The 18,927-nt window shown below is 61.3% G+C and overlaps 1 protein-coding gene across 1 annotated transcript in view; it reads left to right on the forward strand.

Annotated features, from left to right (window-relative positions):
- DCHS1 (dachsous cadherin-related 1) overlaps positions 1-17,932 on the forward strand; it is a 44,091-nt gene extending 26,159 nt beyond the window's left edge. The window contains exons 8-21 of the mRNA XM_054654568.2: positions 1,645-1,741; positions 1,897-2,054; positions 3,589-4,423; positions 4,801-5,040; positions 5,449-5,574; positions 5,817-6,026; positions 6,546-7,409; positions 7,880-7,993; positions 9,441-9,652; positions 9,794-9,948; positions 11,097-11,227; positions 11,682-11,968; positions 12,538-12,676; positions 12,898-17,932. Of these exons, the coding sequence (XP_054510543.2) occupies positions 1,645-1,741; positions 1,897-2,054; positions 3,589-4,423; positions 4,801-5,040; positions 5,449-5,574; positions 5,817-6,026; positions 6,546-7,409; positions 7,880-7,993; positions 9,441-9,652; positions 9,794-9,948; positions 11,097-11,227; positions 11,682-11,968; positions 12,538-12,676; positions 12,898-15,512 (6,183 nt within the window). The 3' untranslated portion in view covers positions 15,513-17,932. The remainder of the gene's footprint in view (positions 1-1,644; positions 1,742-1,896; positions 2,055-3,588; positions 4,424-4,800; positions 5,041-5,448; positions 5,575-5,816; positions 6,027-6,545; positions 7,410-7,879; positions 7,994-9,440; positions 9,653-9,793; positions 9,949-11,096; positions 11,228-11,681; positions 11,969-12,537; positions 12,677-12,897) is intronic.
- Positions 17,933-18,927: the final 995 nt, after the last annotated feature.

An 18,927-nucleotide genomic window follows, 5' to 3' on the forward strand; every position in this document is an offset into this window, starting at 1 on the left:
ATTCGCACATGTGGGTGCTGCTCTGTAACTCCTCTGACATGTCTGCTTCTCTCAAAGGGCTCTGATTCCTTGTGGAAGGGAGAGTGTCCCTGCCTGCTGAGCAAGGGCCTCTCAAATCTGGGTTGAGGGCAGTGGGGGCAGATGTTGCCCCAGCCTGTGGCAGGGAGAGGTTGGAAGGGGCCTCTGAAGGGTGGCCCCACATCGAGGTGTCCACGCAGACCGTCCTTTCATCAAGGGCCAGGCTATATTTAGGCCTGTGCCTCCATCACTGCTGTGAAAGGCTCTTCCAGATTCCTTGATCTGGTACTAGAAAACATCTCTTCATTTCCAGCCTAAACTAATTTCTGACCATTTTATACTCATTTGTTCTTGTGCCAATATTGTGTTTTTGCTTAAAAAGCTGTCCTCTCTCCCTGGAATTTCCCTCCCTCTCCCAGTGTTTACAGAGCACAGTCCCAGCACTGCCTAGCTTGGCTGAACGAGTCCAGCTCCTCTGGTCTCCCCTCCCAGGGCTTCAGCACAGTGCCAGCAGCTTGGGCAATAGCTCTGGCCCTCACCCTCTCCCCAGAAACCTGCACCCTCTTCTCCAGAGTCGTGCTTGGATTCCGCTTGTCCCTTCCCCAAATGCATTAAGTGGCACAGATCACGCTGCACAGCTGGGTCTGGGAGGGTGGTCTCTGCCACAGGGTGTGCTGATGGGATGGGAATGTGAGGTCTGTCCCCTTGAGGTGGGAATTTGGCCTCTGCTGGGGTGGAAGGAACAGCAGAGCCTGTGCCAAGTGGGAATCCTGTTCCACCAAAGAGTGTGCGCTGGAGGGGGCAGGTGTGCAGCAGGAGGGAATGTTTGCTGAGGAGGATTCCAAAACCTGACAGGTGCTGGGGGACGGTGATGGGGATGCATCCAGTTCCATAGCTATCCAGAAAAGGTGTGCAGTGCTGTAACGTGTGGTCTCGGTGGCAAAGGAGGTAGCTCCCCTCAGGACACGAGGTTACCTGAGCACGTGTGATTGATGTCTCAATGGTCTTGTGCTGCACTGGCATAAATTGGGGGTCTGAAGTACCTACAGACAGGCAATGCTACCCAGGAACAAGGGAGAGAAGGGAAAAGGTCCAGGCTGAGGTACCTGAGCCCCAGAAGATCTGCCAGCTGCACTTCCAGAGGTGGGAAACCTCCCTGGCTAGCTGTGGGAACTGAGGAGATCCCTGGCTGTGGGCAGGGAGGCTGGCACTGGGCTGCCAGGGCTCACACTGTGGCATTTCCAGCTGAAGGTGTCTGTTGGGGCAGGGAGGACCAGGACTGTTGTGGAGCCCTGCAGTCACCTGGCTGCAGAGGCTCTGGGTGTAGCAGGGTGAAGCAGTGCCCTCCTCCATGTGCCCCCACCCTGCCCAGTGGGTTGTTAAACGGGACACGAGGGGAGGAGGGCTGGTGAGGCACAACCTCCCCTGGCCAATTGCCGTGGGCTCCTCTGTGTTCCCAGCCTCAGACACAGCTTGTGGGGGCTGTGGGGAGTCTGTGATGTGGGGAAGGTGTAGGGCTGGTGCAGGATGGTGCAGAGCTCATTGGGTCATGCCAAGGCTTGGGGTCTCTGGGGTGATCTGAGCGGTTCCCTGTGCTACTCAACTGCTCCCTTGGCCATGCTGCAGGTGCTGGAAGAGAAGCCATCGGGACTCCTGGTCGCCTCCCTGCAGGCCAAGGACCCTGACGAGGGGGAGAACGGGACCATCATCTACTCCCTGATAGGTACAAGCTGCAGAGCAGCAAACCCACGCTCCCTGCCCTGCAGCAGCAAACCCACGCTCCCTGCCCAGCAGCAGCAAACCCGCGCTGCCTGCCTGGCACCCTGCCCATGCCTCCCTGTGCCGTGCTCCCGGTGCCACGCTCTGATCTCTCCACAGGGGCCTGGGCAGAGCGGTTCAGCCTGCACGTGGCCACGGGCGAGCTGCGCACGGCCGCGGTGCTGCGCCGGGCCGAGCGCGCCGAGTACCTCTTCACAGTGACAGCCAGTGACCGTGGCACAGCGCCCCGCAGCACATCAGCCATCGTCCGTGTGCAGGTACAGCCCCTCCTGTCCCCTCATGCCCCCTCCTCTTGTCCCTGTGCCACCTGCACAGCACCTGCCTCTTGGAGCACACCATCCACACCTGGCAGCCTTTCTGCCCGCCCTCATCCCCTACCGCCTTCATCCCTGGGCACCCTCTGCTCCTGCTCAGCTGGTGATCCAGGCCTGAAATCCACAGGGAGAACCTGGACAGGAAGGGATGACCCTGCACCTGTTCTCGTGTCCAAAGAACTGCCAACTGCAGTTCTGCCTTCTCCAGGCTTTAGACAGCCGGCCCTGTCCTAGATACCCTGGTGCAGGAAAGACGTCAGAGGTTCCCTGCACAGAGACTTCCACTCTTCCCAGGGTCTGCTGAAACCAGTGTTCTGACCTGCAGGATGCCCCTCATGTCTGTGTCACTTTGGTACTCCCTGCCTGCTGCTGCCCACACAGCTACATCCTTTCTTCACTGTTAGTAATGAGCTTCCTTTTACAGCAGAGGCTCTGGTTCCCCCTATCAAGGCACTCCCCCTGAACATTGTTTCACATTTTCTCAGCCATGTCCTTGCAGTTGCTAAGGCCATTTGACTGTCCTTGCTGTGCCACCTCCACCAGCCCTGCCCATTGCTCCCTTGAGCCAGCTGGTCTCTCGGTCCTTTGTCACACAGCATCCCCACTCTGTGCCTGTCACTCACTAGTGTGGGAGCTCCAGAGCTGAGTTCTAGCCCAGGTGGGCATGATACACCACATTCCTTTGAGGAGTGGAGCTGGTGTTAGCCTGCCACAACTGCCTTCAGCCACCAGCAACATGTTTTATACTGTTTCCTTTTTCCACTCTGTCTGTAACTGTTCTTGTCATCAGAGCTGTTCTGCAGCCTCCAGAGCACTGAGGCTAGGCTGGCCATCCCCATCAGGCTGGTTTGCATCCCTGTAATAGATATTTGCTTGACAGTCGCTGGGTTTGATCCCCTCTGGGCTGACAGGTTTGTTGTTACTCCCGTTTTCCTCAGCTCCTTGACAGGAATGTGCTTCTTCAGTGGGTTTTCCCTTCAGGTCATACTGTGGTGGCCTTTACAGCATCCTCTCTCCCATCTGTGAGTGCACTTCATGCCCAAATTAACTCCAGTATCTTTATTAAAACCAGTGATAGTATCTATTTATCTGGGGGTCACACTGGGTTCTCTTTCTGTGCCTCCCATCAGGATGAGTGTGATCTCTCATTCACTCTTGCTTATGTTTGCAGAATTGTTTCTGCTGCTGTCCGTTGGCTTTGCAGGATCAGACCCAGCCACAGAGCCCGAGAATGGCTGAGGGAAGGCACTTCTGAAGGTCACCTTCTCCAGCTCCCTGCTCACATGGGGCTGTCTGGGTGACTTCTGGCTGTCTCCAAGGCTGGAGACTCCACCACCTGTGGGCAACTAGTGCCGGGGCTCAGGCACCCTCACAGTGTAAAGTGCATTCAGAGGAGCAGAGGGACCCTTCTGTGTTCCAGCGTGTGCTCTGGCACACAGCCCCCTGTGTGTGCTTCTCACTCCTTCTCTCCTCACAGGTGTTGCCATCCTCCCGTGTGCTGCCCCGGCCTGATGCCACCGTGTTGACCCTGCATCCCCTCGAGGGGGTCAAGCCGGGGTCTGTGATTGGTTCAGTGGCCCCCCTGGACACCCCTGCACGAGGACAGCTGACCTACACGGTGGTAGGAGGTGGTAGGGATGGCACCTTTGTGGTTGATAGTGTGACAGGGGAGATTTACGCTGCCCGTGAGCTGGACTATGAGGCTGGGGCACGGCACGTGCTCCAGGTGAGTGCTGAGGACACGCAGCACGGCTATCCCTCCAGCAGGTTGGTGCTGGTCCACATCCACGTGCAGGACTGCAATGACCAGGCACCCACCTTCCCCGAAGACCCCATTACCATTGTGGTGCCTGAGAATGCGCAGGCTGGCTCCTCCATCTTCACCTTCCAGGCGCTGGATGGGGATGGGGTGGGCCCCAACAGCCAGGTGCGCTATGCTCTGCTGCACCTGGAGCCGCCCGGAGCCCCCTTCCAGCTCGACGGCCGCTCGGGGCAGCTCACCCTGCGCCAGGGCCTCGACCGCGAGGCTGCCGCCTCCTTCCTGCTGGTGGTGGAGGCCACGGACCAGGCCCGGAATGTCAGCCAGCGCCGCTCGGCCGCCGTCACGGCCCGCGTGTTCGTCACCGATGAGAACGACAACGCGCCCGTCTTCCTCTCGCCAGCCAGCGTCAGCGTCATGGAGGACCAGCCCACGGGCTTCGTGGCGCTGCACGTGGTGGCCCAGGACAGCGACCTGGGAGAGAACGGCCGCGTGAGCTACTCCCTGAGAGCAGGCAACGCTGATGGCCGCTTCCACCTGAACCCCAGCACTGGTGAGGGCTGGGAGGGTGCAGAAGTGGTGGCAGAGATCCTGGGAACCGGAGGCTGAGGAGGGTGCAGGGGTACATGAGGACATTGCATGGTGTGTGAGTGCTGGGAGGGTGGAGAGGTGGTGGCAGGGATCCTGGTAACTGGATGCTGAGGAGGGTGCAGGGGTTCACGAGGACATTGCACGGTGCGTGGGAACATGGAGGGTGTGGGCTGGGGAGCCCCAGGAGGGAGATTGGGGGTGCAGGGAGTCCCAAGCACAGCATCTGGTTGGCACAGTGCTGCTGTCTCCTGAAAGCCATCTGTCCTCCAGCCTACAGTAGTCCCGAGGCATAGGGCCCAGTGCCCCTGGTGCCAGCTTGCCCCTCTCCTGTGCCCGCAGGTGCCCTCTCCATCGTGCGGGCCCTGAACCGGGAGGAGGTGGCGCAGCACAACCTGACGGTGGTGGCCACAGACCACGGCTTCCCACGCCTCTCAGCCACACAGCTGCTGTCCGTGCTGGTGCTGGACGTCAATGACGAGGCTCCTGTCTTTGAGAAACCCGAGTACCAGGCCCACATCATGGAGAACCTGCCGGCTGGCAGCCCGGTGCTGCAGGTGCTGGCCACAGACCGCGATCTGGGTGAGGATGCAGGCCAGGATGAGCTGCCCGGTTCAGTCAGGGCCTGTCTGGAAATGCAGCCCCAGGCCTGGGCATACCCTGCTCCCTTCTGCCAGTCTGGAGAGCCTGGCTGGCCAGAGGGAAGGATCAGCACCGTGCCTGGAGGTGGGAGGGCTGAATCCTGGGAGAGGGTGGGAATGGAACTTGTGGTTCCCTCTGGTCCCCTGGCCCGTGGCCTTTGTTCTGTGGGTTCTCCTTGGCCTCCCAGCAGCTGGGTTAGGCTGGGACCCCCACACACACCTCTGCCACCAGGAGCAAGCCCACCCTCTCATACAGCCTGTGGGCCCCGGGTGAGGATGCAGGACTGGGAGCCAAACGAGGCACTGGGGCTGCTGCTGGGCTGCCTTCAGAGCACCTTTGTGCCCACAGGTGCCAATGGGCAGGTGTCCTATGGGGGTCTCTCCGGGGGGCCGTTCTCCATCCACCCACAGACAGGGCTTATTGTCACCACGCGTCCCCTGGACCGGGAGGAGCAGGAGCAGCACGTGCTGACAGGTAAAGCAAGGGCAGGCAGTGGGCAGGGGGTCAGGGGGCTACACAGGAACTCCCTGCTGCTGGTGTGGGGAATGTTGCAGAGGGCAGGCCATGGGGAGGGAGGAGGAGCTGTTGGGCAGTTTGGGGCTGCAGGAATGCTGATGCTCATGTGCCTGGCTGCCCCTGTGGGTGCCTGGGTGTTGGCACATGGGCTCTATGGCTGTAGCTTCCAGTCAGCCTCTGGTGCTCTCACTGTCCTGCAGTCTATGCGCGGGATGCCGGCCTGCCGCCCAGCCTCACCAAGGCCACAGTGTGGGTCACCGTGGGGGATGAGAATGACCATGCACCCCTCCTGGAGAGGGAGTCCTGCTCCGTGGAGGTTCCTGAGAACCAGAGTCGTGTGGCACTCTACACCCTGCGGGCCACTGATCCTGATGGTGGGGAGAACGGACGCCTGGAATACCGGGTGGCAGGTGAGATGCACTGGGAGCGTGGGACTGGGCAAGGACTTCTCCCTGGGCCTCCCTGGGTCTGGGGACATCAACTGCAGCAGTCCCATTCCACATCAGCTCTCTCCTGCTGCAAACTTCACAGCATTGCTGTCATCTCTCAGCCCTCTGCCCCCAGTGAAGAGGGCCCTAAGGTCTGGACAGGCTGCACTGCTCACTCCCCAGGCTTGTGTCTAGTTTCCCAGGCTTAGACCAGTTCCACACCTCTCCTGGCTGCTCTGACCTGTTAATTCACAGGTTGCCAGGTCAAATTTTTGCTGTATCCTGTCACAGGCTGCCTGGCAACTCCCCATGGCAGCAGCACTAGCCTGTGAGTGGTTAGAGTCAGTTCTTCATATGGAGCTAGCCCAAGGAGTCTGCTCCCACTGGGGCTCACTCTATGTACCCTGCCAGATCCCATAGTGGTGGGCTTCATGCTCTCCGGGGCCTTTCTCATTCCACTTACAGGCATTCTGCATTGTAACTCCTCCCCTTCTCTTTTAGGTGGAGACCCTGGGCAGGATTTCAGCCTAGACCCTGTCTCCGGTGTCCTCTCCACTGCACATGCCCTTGATCGAGAGCAAATTGCTTCCTACAGCCTCACTGTAGTGGTGCAGGACCACGGCTCCCCGCCACGCAGTGCCACTATGTCGGTGACTGTACAGGTGTTGGACCTCAATGACAATGCCCCCAGTTTTGCTCAGGCCAGCTACACGGTGGAGGTGCCAGAGGACTTGCCAGTCGGTGCCCTGGTGCTGCAGCTGGTGGCTGAAGACCCGGATGAGGGCACCAATGGGCAGGTCTCCTACTACCTGGGCAATGAGTCGCTGGGCATGTTCCAGGTGGAGCTGCAGAGCGGGCGCCTCCGGAGTGCGCAGGCCCTGGACCGGGAGCGCCAGCCCAGCTACAGCTTCCTGGCCAGGGCAGTGGACTCGGCGCCGTGGGAGCCCCGGAGCGCGGCCGTGCGCGTCACCATCGTGGTGCGGGACGTCAACGACCACGTGCCGGCCTTCCTGCACAGCCCGCTCACCGTCAACCTGTCCCGCCACACGCCCCTCAAGCAGGTGGTGGCCACCATGAGGGCTGAGGACAGGGACGCAGGGGCCAATGCCTCCATCCTGTACCGCTTTGCCACCCCCAGCTCCGCCTTCGCCATCAACTCCTACACAGGGGACATCCAGCTGCTGCAGCCCCTGGGCGCCCTCAGCCAGCGCCAGCGGACGCTCTTCGTGCTGGCCATGGACCTGGGGCAGCCGGCGCTCTCCTCCACAGGGGTGGTGGTGATCCACGTGCAGGAGGAGCCCTACCGCGGGCTGCGCTTTCCTCGCAGCACCAGAGACGTGGCCCTGGCCGAAAATGCCGCCCCAGGTACCCACGGGCAGCAACCAGGAAGGGCTGGGATGGAATGGGATAGGGCACGAGGGGAGTGGGAGCAGCGCTGTGGGGAACTCTGATCAGAGAGCACTGTGGGGTCTGGGGAAGTCCTGTTGTGCTTTGGGCAGACCCAAGGAACTGCAGGGTCTGAGTGGTGCCCAGGCTGGTCGGGGTGGTGTCCCTGTAGGCTGGCCTGAGTGTGTTCAGATCACTGTAGGCAGCCACAGGTGCCCAAGTGCTCCCAGAAGGTCCCCAGGGTCACAGTGAGACCACTGAGGAGCCGTGAATAGGCACCATGACACCAGGCTCCCAGCCCAACATTAACCTTAGCTCTTCAATCCCCTGTCACAGTGTCCTCAGGCAGAGCAGCGCTCCTGTGGTACAGCACGTGCTGCCCTGCATCACCCTGACCCTTTGCCACGTGCTCCCAGTCTCTGTCTCTTCATATCCTTTTGCTCTCCCAGGCACTGAGGTGGCGAGTGTCCAGGCCATGCACACGGGGGGCTCCTCGGGGCACATCACCTACAGCATCATCAGTGGCAACGAGAGGAACGCCTTCCTGATCCAGCCCAGCTCAGGTACAGCTCCAGGAACACCTGGGAAGCTTTGCTCATGCCTGCTCAGGTGCTCAGGGCCCCCAGGGCACAGGAGCACTGTCCACACTGTGTACCAGTTAGGTGAGAGGTGTTGGTACTGGAATGTGGGCACTGCCCTGTCACTGGCCAGAGGCTGTTAGCACTGCTCCCAGTGCAATTGGGGTCCCCCATAATAAGACCTTTTCCCAAAACCTCAGGGAGTGGGGTTAGATGGGATTTGGGGAAGACATTCTTCCCTGTGAGGGTGGTGAGGTTCTGGCCCAGGCTGCTGAGAAGCTGTGGCTGCCCCATCCCTGGAAGTGTCCAAGGCCAGGTTGGACAGGGCTTGGAGCTACCTGGGATAATGGAAGGTGTCCCCCCTATGTGCCCATAGGAATGTTGTCAATTAGTTCAATATATCCTGCTGTCTGCCCTCCTCCTCCTCGGGTGGGACAGCAGCACCTTGTCGCTCCAGCAGCCTGGCTGCCCACGGTTCAGGTTGGTGGCAGTGGCTGTCTGTCCTCAGAGCACTTTGTAAGGTTCTGACTGGTCTCAAAGCTGCAGTGAGGTGTTTCTGGCTTGGAGCTGGATGAGCTTATGTCATGGTAGGAGCAGATCTTTCTGCTCCACACCCTCAGTGGGGTCTCCAGATGGGAGGATTGTCACATGCTGTAATGGCAGCAGGAACTGCCTGTCCCCAGCAGGGTGTGGGTGTTACCACTCAGAGCAGCTCTTGAGAATGATGAGAAGCTGGCAGTGTGGGGAGGGCTTGGAAAAGCTCAGTGTGTCTGTCCTGTCCACCTGAGAAAGGATGGATGGATGGATGGATGGATGGATGGATGGATGGATGGATGGATAATGGATGGATGGATGATGGATGGATGGATGGATGGATGGATGGATGGATGGATGGATGATGGATGGATGGATGGATAATGGATGGATGGATGGATGGATGGATGGATGGATGGATGGATGGATGGATGATGGATGGATGGATGATGGATGGATGGATGGATGGATGGATGATGGATGGATGGATGGATGGATGGATGGATGATGGATGGATGGATGGATGGATGGATGGATGGATGGATGATGGATGGATGGATGGATGGATGGATGGATGATGGATGGATGGATGATGGATGGATGGATGGATGGATGGATGGATGGATGATGGATGGATGGATGGATGGATGGATGGATGGATGGATGGATGATGGATGGATGATGGATGGATGGATGATGGATGGATGATGGATGGATGGATGGATGGATGATGGATGGATGGATGGATGGATGGGTGGATGGATGATGGATGGATGGATGGATGATGGATGGATGGATGGATGGATGGAGGGATGATGGATGGGTGGATGGATGATGGATGGATGGATGGATGGATGGTGCTGATACCTCACTCCCCCTTCCCTCTGTTCCCCTCCAGGTGCCATCTCAGTGCAGGACTCCAGTAGCCTGGACTTCGAGGCCAGCCCCCGGCTGCGCCTCGTGATCCAGGCAGAGACTGCAGCTTCCTTTGGCTTTATGGCCATCAACCTCAACCTCCAGGATGTGAACGACAACCTGCCCCGCTTCCAGCTGCAGAACTATGTGGCATTCATCTGGGAGTCACAGGGCTACGACTCACCTGTCATCCAGGTATGGCAGGGCACAAACAAGGACACCTGAGCCCTGGCCTGGCTGGGGTTATGGGATGGGGGCTGCCTGGGCCTGGGGTTGGCACCAGCACACAAGTCCTGCCTCAGGGGCTTCACAGCTGAATCTCATGTGGCTTTGCAGGTGTTGGCAGATGACCTGGACCAGGGAGTGAATGGGCAGGTGACTTATGCCATCAACCAGTCCCTGCCAATGCCAGGCTTGTACCACATTGACCCTCAGACTGGCACCATTACCACTGCTGCCATCCTGGACAGAGAGATCTGGTCCCAGACACGGTGAGTGCAGCCAAGCTGGGGGATGCCAGGGCAGGGACAGAGCTGTGGAGCACAGCCCCGGGGCATAGGGAACACTGTTCTTGGTGCCCCCAAAACTGTCCCAGCCTGGCTGTGAAATGGCTCTATCCAGCATCACAGCTGAGGATCAGTGGGAGTGAAGGACATAGGAGCCAGATGGCCAAGATGAGCCCACACACAGCTCAGTCAGGTCTCTACCGAGCTGAGGAGATTGTGAGAGGGCCCTAGGTTCATCCATTCCTCTTCCTGCCTCCTTAATCCGCACTGCATCTGCTCAATTTCTTCCACTTCCAAGCACAGGACACTTGTGTTCTGCCACATGGCTCCAGACCCCTGCACTAGCCCCCACAGATGTCCCCTCTCATCCAGACAGGTCTCTGGGCCCCTCGCCATATGTGCATGCTCTGGATGCCCATCCACACGTATGTGAAATGCTGGCAAACACCCCACTGTGAATCTGAGGCTTCTCCTGCCCTTTCCCACACACCTTGCTCCAACGAGGACCCCCAGTTCGTGTTCTCCCCCTTCACAGGTGCCCCCATGGCTGGGAGTTCCTCTGTCCTCTTCCCTGTGGGGGGAGTCTGGGGTATTCCTCCATCCACACACCCCTCACCATTCCAGAGAGGCTCCAGGTGTTCCCCAGCAGCCAGAGAGCCCCAGACACCCTCCTGCACCCCACAAGGTGCTCTGCCTGCACCCACACACCTTCCAGACTTCAACACATGCCTTAGGTGTGCAAAAACCTGTTGCTGTGCCCCACCATGCTCTCCATGTACCACACCCACTGCCCCACATGTGCTCTCCAAATCACAGAACCACTGAGGTTGGAAAAGACATCTGAGATTGTTGAGTCCAGACTGTGACTGGTCACCACCTTCTCAACTAGACTAGAGCAATGAGTGCTGCATGCAGTCTTTCCCTAAACACCTCCAGAGGATGCCCTGCACAGATCCATCACCCCAGAGTCTGAGCTGCTGTGCATTTCCCTCCACACACACACACTCCAGGCCTGTGCACACCTGCAGTTCACGTCCCAGGTGCGATGCAGTGTGCAGTGCATATCCCAGTACACGGGTGAGGTGCTCCCTCTCATGTGTGGACACACATCTGACCCTCATGCCTGCCCACAGCCTGGTGGTGACAGCGATGGACCGAGGGACACCCCCGCTGATGGGCTCGGCCACGCTGACCGTGGTGGTGATGGACATCAATGACAATAGCCCCACCATCCCGGTGCCCTGGGAGATCCGTGTCCCTGAGAGTGAGTGCCGGAGCACTGAGGGCCAGAGCTGGGGTACCATGGGCACCAGGGGGTAGGGAGGAGCCCCAGGGAGGCCAGGCCAGTCCCTGTCAGGAGCTGGGTCACACTGACCCAGTGAAGCCCCCCGAGCTCTCTAGCATGACCCTTGTGTTGCTGCTGTGTTCCTGAGGGAGCAACCTGAGTGACCAGCTCAGCCCTGGCCCCTGCCCCATGTCTGGGACTCTGGCTGCAGACACTGCCCTGCCAGTTCACCGTCCTCAGCCAGTATGCCCTGTGCCCATGCCATACCTCCACCTTCCTGCCAAGCCCCCAAGACCTTCGTCTTCCCCCCGGCATCCCCCTCTCCCATAGCATTCCTGGTGCTCAGGCTCTGGACTGAGCTGGTTTCCCACCAGGTGAGCCAGGTACGCTGGGCAAGGCTGGGTCTGCTCACTCACATGTCTGCTCCCCACAGACACACTGCTGGGCACCCAGATAGCCCAGCTGACTGGGAACGACGTGGACTCGGGCCCAGCACTGTCCTACACGCTGCTGCTGGAGGGGGACGTGGCAGACACCTTCGCGGTGCTGCGCTACGGGGGCCACGTGTCCCTGACGGGGCCGCTGGACCACGAGCAGCGCAGCCGCTACACCCTGACCCTGCGCGCCTCCGACACGCGCCACGAGACCGAGGCCAACCTCACTGTCCTCGTGGAGGATGTGAATGACAACGTGCCCACCTTCACCCAGGGTTTCTATCAGGTACATGCACCAGGTGTGCCAGCCATCCCACACAAGCCGTCTGCACTCCTGCCTGGCCCCCCTGCCCTTACAAAGCAGAGGATGGGTCTGAGCCCCTTCTGGCCCCACTCTCTGACCCACATCTACATCCTGGCATCCCTCATGCTCTCACTGTGGCATAGAAGGAGTTGAAACCAGGCAGGTGACCCTGGGACCAACCCCTGCAAGGGGCACAGCTGGATGCAGAGGGTGCAGCAGAAATGGATGAGCACAGTGGGGAGGCCAGAGGGGGTGGGAAATGGGTCCCAGCCCAGACAAGTGTTTGTGGCGAGACCTGGGTAGGTCCCTGTTGAAGGCTGGCTTGGGCAGCGTGTGCTACAGCACCGAAGCCCAGGCAAGGGGCTAGGGAGCCCAGGAATGCTTGCAGGGCCTAGGAGCACAAACCCCTTGTGTATGGTTTCCCTGGCCAGTGAGAGGCTGGGTGCCCTTGACTTTGGCTGCCTCGCCAGCCCCAGACCCCCATCCCAGGCATGCTGGGGGCTCTGAGCAGGGGAGAACCAGATGCTGACTGTAGTTTCCTCCTTTTCCAGGTGCTGCTGCCAGAGCACACACCTGCTGGCAGTGTCATCCTCACTGTGAGTGCAACCGACCCCGACTCAGGGAGCAATGGGGACATCACCTTCCACCTGGCTGTGCCCAGCCCTGATGTTGCCATCGACCCCAGCAATGGTGCGTGGGCTTGGTGCTCTGTGTGCCTCTCTCATGGGTCAATCTAAGGTTGCCTGTGGAGGGGAGTGCCCCGTCCTGCCTGTGTTCAAACCCTCAGGAGGTCACTTTCTGGTGCGGCTGGTGAAGCAGACACAGCAGGGTGACCATCAAATGCTCCTCCAGCTGATATCTTTCCCAGCTCCCACTGGTTCCCATGCTGACCCTGGCTTTGTGCTCCACAGGGACCCTCTTCACTACCCGGCAGGTGGAGTTCAACGCCAGCCAGCCCACCCTGGACCTGGTGGTGGAGGCCCGCGACCACGGCTCTCCCAGCCTCTCATCCTGGGCCACAGTGCAGCTCCAGGTTCTGGATGTGAATGACCACAGCCCCCGCTTCCAGGAGCCGTGCTACAACGCCAGCGTTCCTGAGGACCTGCGCCCAGGCACCACCGTGCTGATGCTGGAGGCGGGCGACGCCGACCTCTCCCGGGAGAACGCCGGCTTTGATTACACCATCGTCAGTGGCAACGGCGGCAACGCCTTCCAGGTGGAGAGCCGGGTGGCCCAGGCCGGGGGGCAGCTCCGCACGCAGGGAGCCCTGGTGCTGGTGGAGCCCCTGGACTTCGAGGCCATCCCGGTGTACAACTTGACGGTGGCGGCCTCAGACCGGGGCCTGCCGCAGCGCAGCGCCACCGTGCCCGTGCTGATCACGGTGCAGGACGTCAATGACAACCCGCCCGTGTTCAGCCGGGCCGAGTACCGTGCAGCGGTGAGCGAGGCCGCGCTGCCTGGCACCGAGCTGCTGCGCGTGGCCGCCCACGACGCCGACTCGGGGCCGCGCGGCCGCGTGCACTACACCATCAGCTCGGGTGACCAGCACGGGCTGTTCCAGCTGCATGAGAGCACGGGCGCCCTGAGCCTGGCGCGGCCGCTGGATCGGGAAGCCCAGGCGCTGCACACGCTGGTGGTACGGGCCACGGACACGCCGGGCGGGCACTTCGCGCTGGTCCCCGTGGCCATTGAGGTGAAGGACATCAACGACAACAAGCCGTACTTCCCGGTGGAGGTGCTGAGCGCCAGCATCCGGGAGAACTTGCCCCCCGGCACGCTGGTGACCACACTGCGTGCTGTGGATGCCGACAGCGGCGCCTTTGGGGAGCTGCGGTACGTGGTGCTGGAGCAGGTGCTGGGGGACCCCAGCATGGGGGACGGCCGGGACGCCTTTGCTGTCAATGGCAGCTCTGGGGAGCTGCGCTCCCGCCTCACCTTTGACTATGAGCGAGCCAAAGCCTTCCAGCTCCTGGTTCGGGCCACTGACGCTGGCAATGCCTCGGCCACTGTGACTGTGCGGGTGCTGGTGACGGGGGAAGATGAGTATGATCCCATCTTCCTGAGCCCCTCCTTCAACTTCGAGGTGCCTGAGGGTGCGCGCAAAGGGCAGAGCATCGGGCGGGTGCTGGCCACGGATGAGGATGAGGGGGTTGACGGTGTTGTGCTGTACACCCTGGCAAAGCCCTCACCATACTTTGCCATCAACCAGACCACGGGCTCAATCTACCTGCGTGTGGACAGCCAGCCCCAAGCCGGGGCTGGGCGCGCCAAGAGGGAGCCACGGGAGATGAGCCTGGAGGTGCAGGCCCGCAGCCCGCTGCCTGCTTCCCGTGTGGCCTCTGCGCAGGTCACCATTGACGTCACGCACACCTCCTTTGGCCTAGCACCTGACCTCAACCTCCTGCTGGTGGCTGTGGCCGCCTCGCTGGGCGTTGTGGTGGTGCTGGCTGCCGTGGCCATCGTGCTGGCCCTGGTGCGCTCTCGGCAGCGCCGGGGCCACAAGAAGGCAGAGGCAGAGGGGGCACTGGCCCGTGCACAGAGCGGATCCTTGCAGAAGCTGGGCCGTGAGGAGCCAGCGCTGCCCGGGGCTGAGCACATTTACCACCAGGCACTGCCAGGGTATGGGACCGAGCCGGCGGGGCCCTACACGCGGGGCGGCTCCCTGGACCCCTCACATTCCAGCGGCCGTGGCTCTGCTGAAGCCGCTGAGGATGACGAGATACGGATGATCAATGAGTACCCACGCGTGGCCAGCATCACAGCCTCCATGCAGGAGCACATCGCTGCCCGCGGCCCTGACTCTGGCATCCAGCAGGATGCTGACCAGCTCTCCGACATCTCCTGTGAGCCAGCTGCGTTGGAGAGTGCCCAGTGGTTCAAGAGCAAGAAGGGCTCTGGGCTGCTGCTGCCGGGGCCACCCCTGCAGCTGTACCGCGAGGATGGGGGGGGCAGCGCCTTCCTGGGCGTCCGCTGCGGCCTCAGTGTCTCCTCACAGCCCCAGGACTACACCTTCCCCGAGGACGGCAAGCCCTCCGTGGAGGGCTCGCTCACCGCCATCGTGGCCAGCGATGAGGAGCTCCGCGGCAGCTACAACTGGGATTACCTGCTGAACTGGTGTCCCCAGTTCCAGCCGCTGGCCAGTGTTTTCACAGAGATCGCCCGCCTCAAGGATGAGAGCTCCCTGCGCAAGCCCTTCCCAGCCAAGCCCAAGGCAGAGCCCAAGCCCCGCATCGACCCCCCGCCCCTCATCACCTCAGTGGCCCATCCAGGTGCCAAGTCTGTGCCCCCCAAGCCGCCACCAGGCAGGACCTTCCCGCACCCGTCCTCCCTGCGCCGCTCGCCCATTAGCCACGAGGGCTCCATCTCGTCCTCCGCCATGTCGCCCAGCTTCTCCCCGTCGCTGTCCCCGCTGGCCGCCCGCTCCCCGGTGGTCTCGCCCTTCGGCATCTCACAGGGGCCATCCACCTCCACCATCAGTGCTGAGCACTCGCTGGAGCCCCCTGAGGAGGCCGAGCTCAGGATTTAGAGCTGGGCCCTGGACTCCTCTGCCCCAGCCCGCAGCCGTGGGGCTGGAGCAGGGCCCAGCCCAGGGCTGCCAAAATGGGCGCTCATCCTGCTCCCAGCGCTGTGCCTGGCCTGGGCCCTGGGACTGCCAATGCCCTTGGGGGTCATGGCCCCTGCCCCTCCCCACAGCTTGGCAGAGCCTGTGCTGGCTGGTGCCCAATGGACTGCTGACCCCAGTGCTGGCACCCCGGGGTGATGGTCCGTGTGCTGCTTAGCCCGGGGTGATGGTCCATGTGGCTCAGATGGGTGCTGGGCACGATGGTGCTTCACGGTACTTGGTGCTTCGGGAGCGATGGGGAGCTGAGGGGGGCTGGAGGCCCAGACCCTGCCCTGCCCAGGGCCATGCAGCAGCCTGGGTGCAGGAGGACCCTGAGCCTTCCCTTGCGACCCTCGGAGCTCCCAGGGCAGGGGGCAATGCCCCGTGGCTGGCGGGTGATGTCCCGGGAGGGGTGCAATGCCCTGGGGCACAGATGCTGCCTGTGGGAATGAAGCTGGCTGGGAGGGGACACTCACCGGGCTGGCTGCAGCAGGAGGCAGCAGTGCCCACACCTTGGTGCCTGTCTGTAGCTGGGCAGGGACAGGAGAGCCTTTGAGGTCTCTCCAGCCCTTTGGCTACCCACTGCAGGTAACACATCCAGGGAATCTCCTGCCCAGAACTTCAGGATGGTTCCTGTGGTCTGGGAGGGAGGCGCCTGCCATGCTCAGCACCGGAATCCCATTCCTGGGAGCAGGTGCCTCTCTGGGCAAGGGTCCCAGGCAGGGACAGTGCCCAGGCACAGTCAGCACAATGGGGCTGGCAGAGCAGTGTGCAGCTGACAGGAACAGCCCAGCCTCAGCAGCAGTGGGGATGGCTGCTGTGACCCTCAGTCCCTGCAGGCAGCCTGCAGCTGCAGGGGCACAGGTGGGAGGTGGTGCCCCAAAAAGCCCATCATGTTCTCTTACAGCACAGGTGGGAAGTGCTGCCCCAAAAAGCCACATCACCCAGTGTGTTGTCTTACAGCACAGTGGGGATACTGGGCATCTGGCCTTCCCTGGGGCCCTGTTGCATGACTGCTTCCCAGGACAGTCTGGGCCACCTGCAGAACATGGTCAGGGTGACGGCACCCCCTGCTCCTGGCCCCATTCCCTGTGCAGGGCTGCTCTGCACCCCTGTCATGCATGCTGTGAGCCCGGGCAGAGCCCCTGGCACGGGGCCGGTCCCCATCTCCTCCCAGCACTATGCATGGCCATTCACACAGGCAGTGTCACCCTCACAGCACACCCACCCCACCCGGCTCTCCCTGAGCCTGCTGCTCACTGGGAGCTGCTCCCACATCACAGCCCTGGGAGTGCAGCCCTGGGCTCTGTGATCCCCGCACGGCCATGGGTGCCCCACAGAGCCCTGAGCTCTGTGATCCCCACACGGCCATGGGGGCAGAGCCAGGGTGGAGCAGCATGGGTGCCCCACAGAGCCCTGAATGCCCAGTCTGCTCAGGGGTGTGTCTGGGGGTCAGGGGGACACCCTGTGCCTGAGCAGAGCCGGGAGGAAGCTCCTTCCCATCACACGTTCCCCAGACCCAGCACACGTGCGGCATGGCTGCAGCCCCAGCCACAAAGCGGTTGTCACAGCAGACAAATGCATCACTTCTGCCCGTCCCCCCTTTCCCAGGAAGAACCATCTGTGGCTGCAGCTCCATGTGTCACAGTCAGCCTCTCATCCCCCTTGTGCCATGGGGTCCTGGCACATGCTGCTGGTCCCAGGTGCTGTCCTGGGCACAGGGCAGTGACAGGGGACAGGCATCTGCAACAGTGGGCACCAAGGGGGCCCCACCAAGGGCCATGCCCACTCTGCTGGGGACCCACAGGGGCCTGGGGTGCCCTGGGAGGAGGAGATGGTTCTGCTTTGGGACAGGGACAGCCCACAGAGGCTTTTGGAGTGAGCACCCCATCCCCTCTGTGTCCTGCTCACAAGCACCGTGGGAACACATTGTTCTCCCCAGGCCCTGTAGGGACACTCTGGGGGTGTCCTGTGTCCCCCAGGACTGTGGGGGCACTCTAGGGCTACCCAGTCCCATGCTGGGGTGCCCCATGCCCCTGGGCTGTCCACACAGCCCAGCTGCACTGCACATCTGGGATGGGGACACAGATGGGTCACCCTGCACGCCAAAGGAAGGGCCAGACACACGCACCCTGCTTTGGGCTGGGGTCACCGAGCCCCCCAGTTATTTATTTTTACACATTGTACTACAATTCCTGTTTTTACTCATTTGTACCTTTTGTATTGTGTCTCGTGGAGCTGCATGTGCCAGCGCTGCCCACGGCCGCGCAGGGGCCGCTCGGTGCAGCCTGAACCCAAGTGCCAACGTCTCAAAAATGCCTTAATAAACCACACGTTTGTACAGACACCGCCCCATCCCTGCTGTCCTGGGCGCTGTCAGGCTGGCACCATGTTCCCATGGGGCTGATGGTGGGGGGATAGTGGCCCTGCCCCACGCAGGGCTCACGTGGGGCTGGCCAGGCTCTGGTCCCACATCCATGGCTGCATCCTGCCAAGTCCTTTTCCTGAGGGGTCAGTGAAGGACCATGGCCCTGGGGCTGTCCAGCAGCCAGGCTGGCTATGTTTCCATGGCTGGGTGTGTTTCCATACAGGCACGCTTGGAAGGCATGTCTCCACACGTGCACACAGCTGGTCCCACATGGCACGGGCAACCCTATCCCATCCCGTACCCTGGCTCTGGTGGGGGCTGTGGGCAGGGAAGTGCAGGCCCCCAGAGCTGCAGCAGCCACACCTGGACACGTTGTGTGCCCAGCAGGTACCTCACGTTCCTGGATCCCCACTGAGGACACCCGGACACACAAATTCCCCAAGGCATGGCCTCATCACAGCCAGCGCACACAGACCTGCCCCAGGGATCCCAGTGCTCCCACCAGTCTGCCCAGCAGCAGCTTTGGCTCTGCTTATCCCTATTGGGCAACACAGACATGCACAGGGCTCTTTGCTGATCTCCAGATGCCACACAGGTTCCTCTCACCAAACAGTGCCCCCCAGTCCCGGGAAATGGAGCTGGACACCCAGGAGTGGCTGTGCAGCTGTTAGGTGTTGCATGTGGCCAGACCCAGCAGTGACCATCAACCATCCATATGATCAGCCACTTCCATCTTGCCTTCCCTGCTTTCCTTTTTTTTGTTGTTCCCCAAACCAACCTGTGTGCTCCCCATCCTCAGCTCTCAGATTCCAACATCCCACAGTGATCCTGCACAGCCCCAGTCTGTTCTACACAGCCCCAGCCTGTCCTGCACAGCCCCAGCCTGTCCTGCACAGCCCCAGCCTGTTCTGCAGCCCCCCAGGCATGCCCAGCCCTGCTGGCAGCTCTGGGGCCAGGGGAGCACTCCTGTCC

The sequence above is a fragment of the Agelaius phoeniceus genome, chromosome 2 (genome assembly GCF_051311805.1).
Source record: "Agelaius phoeniceus isolate bAgePho1 chromosome 2, bAgePho1.hap1, whole genome shotgun sequence".
Classification (NCBI taxonomy): Eukaryota; Metazoa; Chordata; class Aves; order Passeriformes; family Icteridae; genus Agelaius; species Agelaius phoeniceus.